Here is a 1,691-nt window from a genome sequence, read left to right as displayed (position 1 = left end):
AGCAGGAATATGTTTTACTAATAAGTCTTGCCTGGAGAGCTTCCTGAAAGCACAAATCCTTCCTTTCCTGAGTATATCACCTTTGCAGCATCCCCAGTTTCCACAGACTAAGGCACGGAACCACCATCTCCTAGATCTAATGGCCCAGAGCTCACCATCTAAACAGCCTTTCTAATCTGCTGATTTTTAAGTTGCAAAAAGAAAACTGCCAACCTGCTGAGATGGGACAAACACGGAAAACCAGAATATCTGCTCCAGGAACTCAGCATTAAGAAATATGGCAGAACCATGGTTTGCACAAGAGGTCGCATTTCTCCAGGTACAACATGCTCTGTGCAAGCTGCAGTTCTTAGGAAGGTTCCTGACTGGGGCTTCAGGATTTAGCAATCCTGTTTCTAGAAAAACCTGCAAGGCCTGGGCAGCAGCAGGGGAGGTCCTGTGGAGCCCTTGGTGAACTGTTGGGCAGGTACTCGTGGAGTGTAGCTTCCAGTGACTCACACTGGCTACCCATGGAGCAGTGCTGCTCTCCCAGGCTGAGATCAGGAGTAGCATGAATGACTAGTGCCTCCCAAAGCTGGGGGGGGATGGCGACAGCCCACAGGCAGCAGCAGCAGTACTGGTGGCAGTGAGTAGGGACCACTTGTAGGTGGTTGTGGTGATGTTGGTGGTGAGGGTGGGCCGAGTGGGGACCACCGCAGGTGGCCACGGTTGGTGTGGGGGGGTGAGCAGTGTCAGCCAATTGGGGGGGGGGGATTCCCCCCGGGGGGGGGGCCCCCCCCCCCCCCGTGCTCCCCCTACACATCACCTGAGGAGTAGGGTTACTATACATTCAGATTTTCCCAGACATATCCTCTTTTTGGGTCATCCTATCTCTGTTTGGGCTGTTTTTTAAAATATTAGCAAATGTCTGGGGTTTTGCTCTGCCTCTGCTTTCCTGGCACTTCCTGGCTTGCCTGAACAAGGAGCTGTTTGGGGCTCGGGGGAGGGAGGGCAGAGCCATCACCTGAGTTTGCACTGGCACTGGCAAGTGCAGGCAGGTAAGTGTGTGTTTGTAGGGACACCCCTGGCTTCAGCTGCTGCCACTCTGGCCTGGCCATGCACTGGTGTGCAAGCACACATGTGTCTGCGTGCCAGGGCTGCAGGATGGAGGTGCCTGCCCCTCCAGCGAGGGAAGGGGGGTAATTCTTGGGAGCAGCAAGGCTGGGGGACAAGGGGCTATGGGTCGGGAGTGAGAAGCACCGGCAGGGATGGCGCGGCTGTGGCTTGGGAGAGAAGGGCAGAGGCAAGGCCCGGGCATATCACTGCCGGCCGCACAATCAAATACTTCTCCCACGGGTGTTCTCTTTCTTGAAACTAGAAATATGGCGACTCTGGTCAGGACCCCATGTAGGACAAGCCAAGAGCAGCTACCGCCTGGGATAACATGGAGCTCGTGACTGCGCGCGTGCGGTCTCCGCGGGGGCGCCTCCAGCTCGCTGCGCCGGGCCCGCGAGAGGCAGCAGGGAAGAGCCGGAGACCAGCTCGCGGAGCTGCCCGTAGGGCCTCACCTTGCGCCTCGGCCGATGCTGCGTTCCTCCCTCGCTAGCCCTCACTTCCGACTCGCTCTGGTGACGCATGCAGTCCTTCCGGGTTGCAGGTGAAAGGTCAGGGGCGGCACCTGGCCGGCCCAGTCGGAGCTGAGGATGTTGTTG

General features: G+C 57.5%; 2 protein-coding genes across 5 annotated transcripts in view; one reads left to right on the top strand and one right to left on the bottom strand.

Moving 5' to 3' along the window:
* ROMO1 (reactive oxygen species modulator 1) overlaps positions 1-1,655 on the bottom strand; it is a 5,168-nt gene extending 3,513 nt beyond the window's left edge. Inside the window, exon 1 of the mRNA XM_006032912.2 lies at positions 1,548-1,655. Coding sequence (XP_006032974.1) covers positions 1,548-1,616 — 69 coding nt within the window. The 5' untranslated portion in view covers positions 1,617-1,655. The remainder of the gene's footprint in view (positions 1-1,547) is intronic.
* NFS1 (NFS1, cysteine desulfurase) overlaps positions 274-1,691 on the top strand; it is a 32,720-nt gene continuing 31,302 nt past the window's right edge. For 3 of the 4 annotated variants that reach the window (XM_025214655.1, XM_025214656.1, XM_025214654.1), the window contains exon 1: positions 274-319. In XM_025214655.1, coding sequence (XP_025070440.1) covers positions 289-319 — 31 coding nt within the window. In that variant the 5' untranslated portion in view covers positions 274-288. Of the gene's footprint in view, positions 320-1,599; positions 1,637-1,691 lie in introns of those variants that run through there. The other variant, XM_006032913.2, reaches the window with a different exon arrangement.

The sequence above is a fragment of the Alligator sinensis genome, unplaced genomic scaffold (genome assembly GCF_000455745.1).
Source record: "Alligator sinensis unplaced genomic scaffold, ASM45574v1 scaffold249_1, whole genome shotgun sequence".
In the NCBI taxonomy this organism is placed as follows: domain Eukaryota; kingdom Metazoa; phylum Chordata; order Crocodylia; family Alligatoridae; genus Alligator; species Alligator sinensis.
Note: the sequence above shows the minus strand (reverse complement) of the source record. Positions and strands in the feature narration are given on the sequence as shown.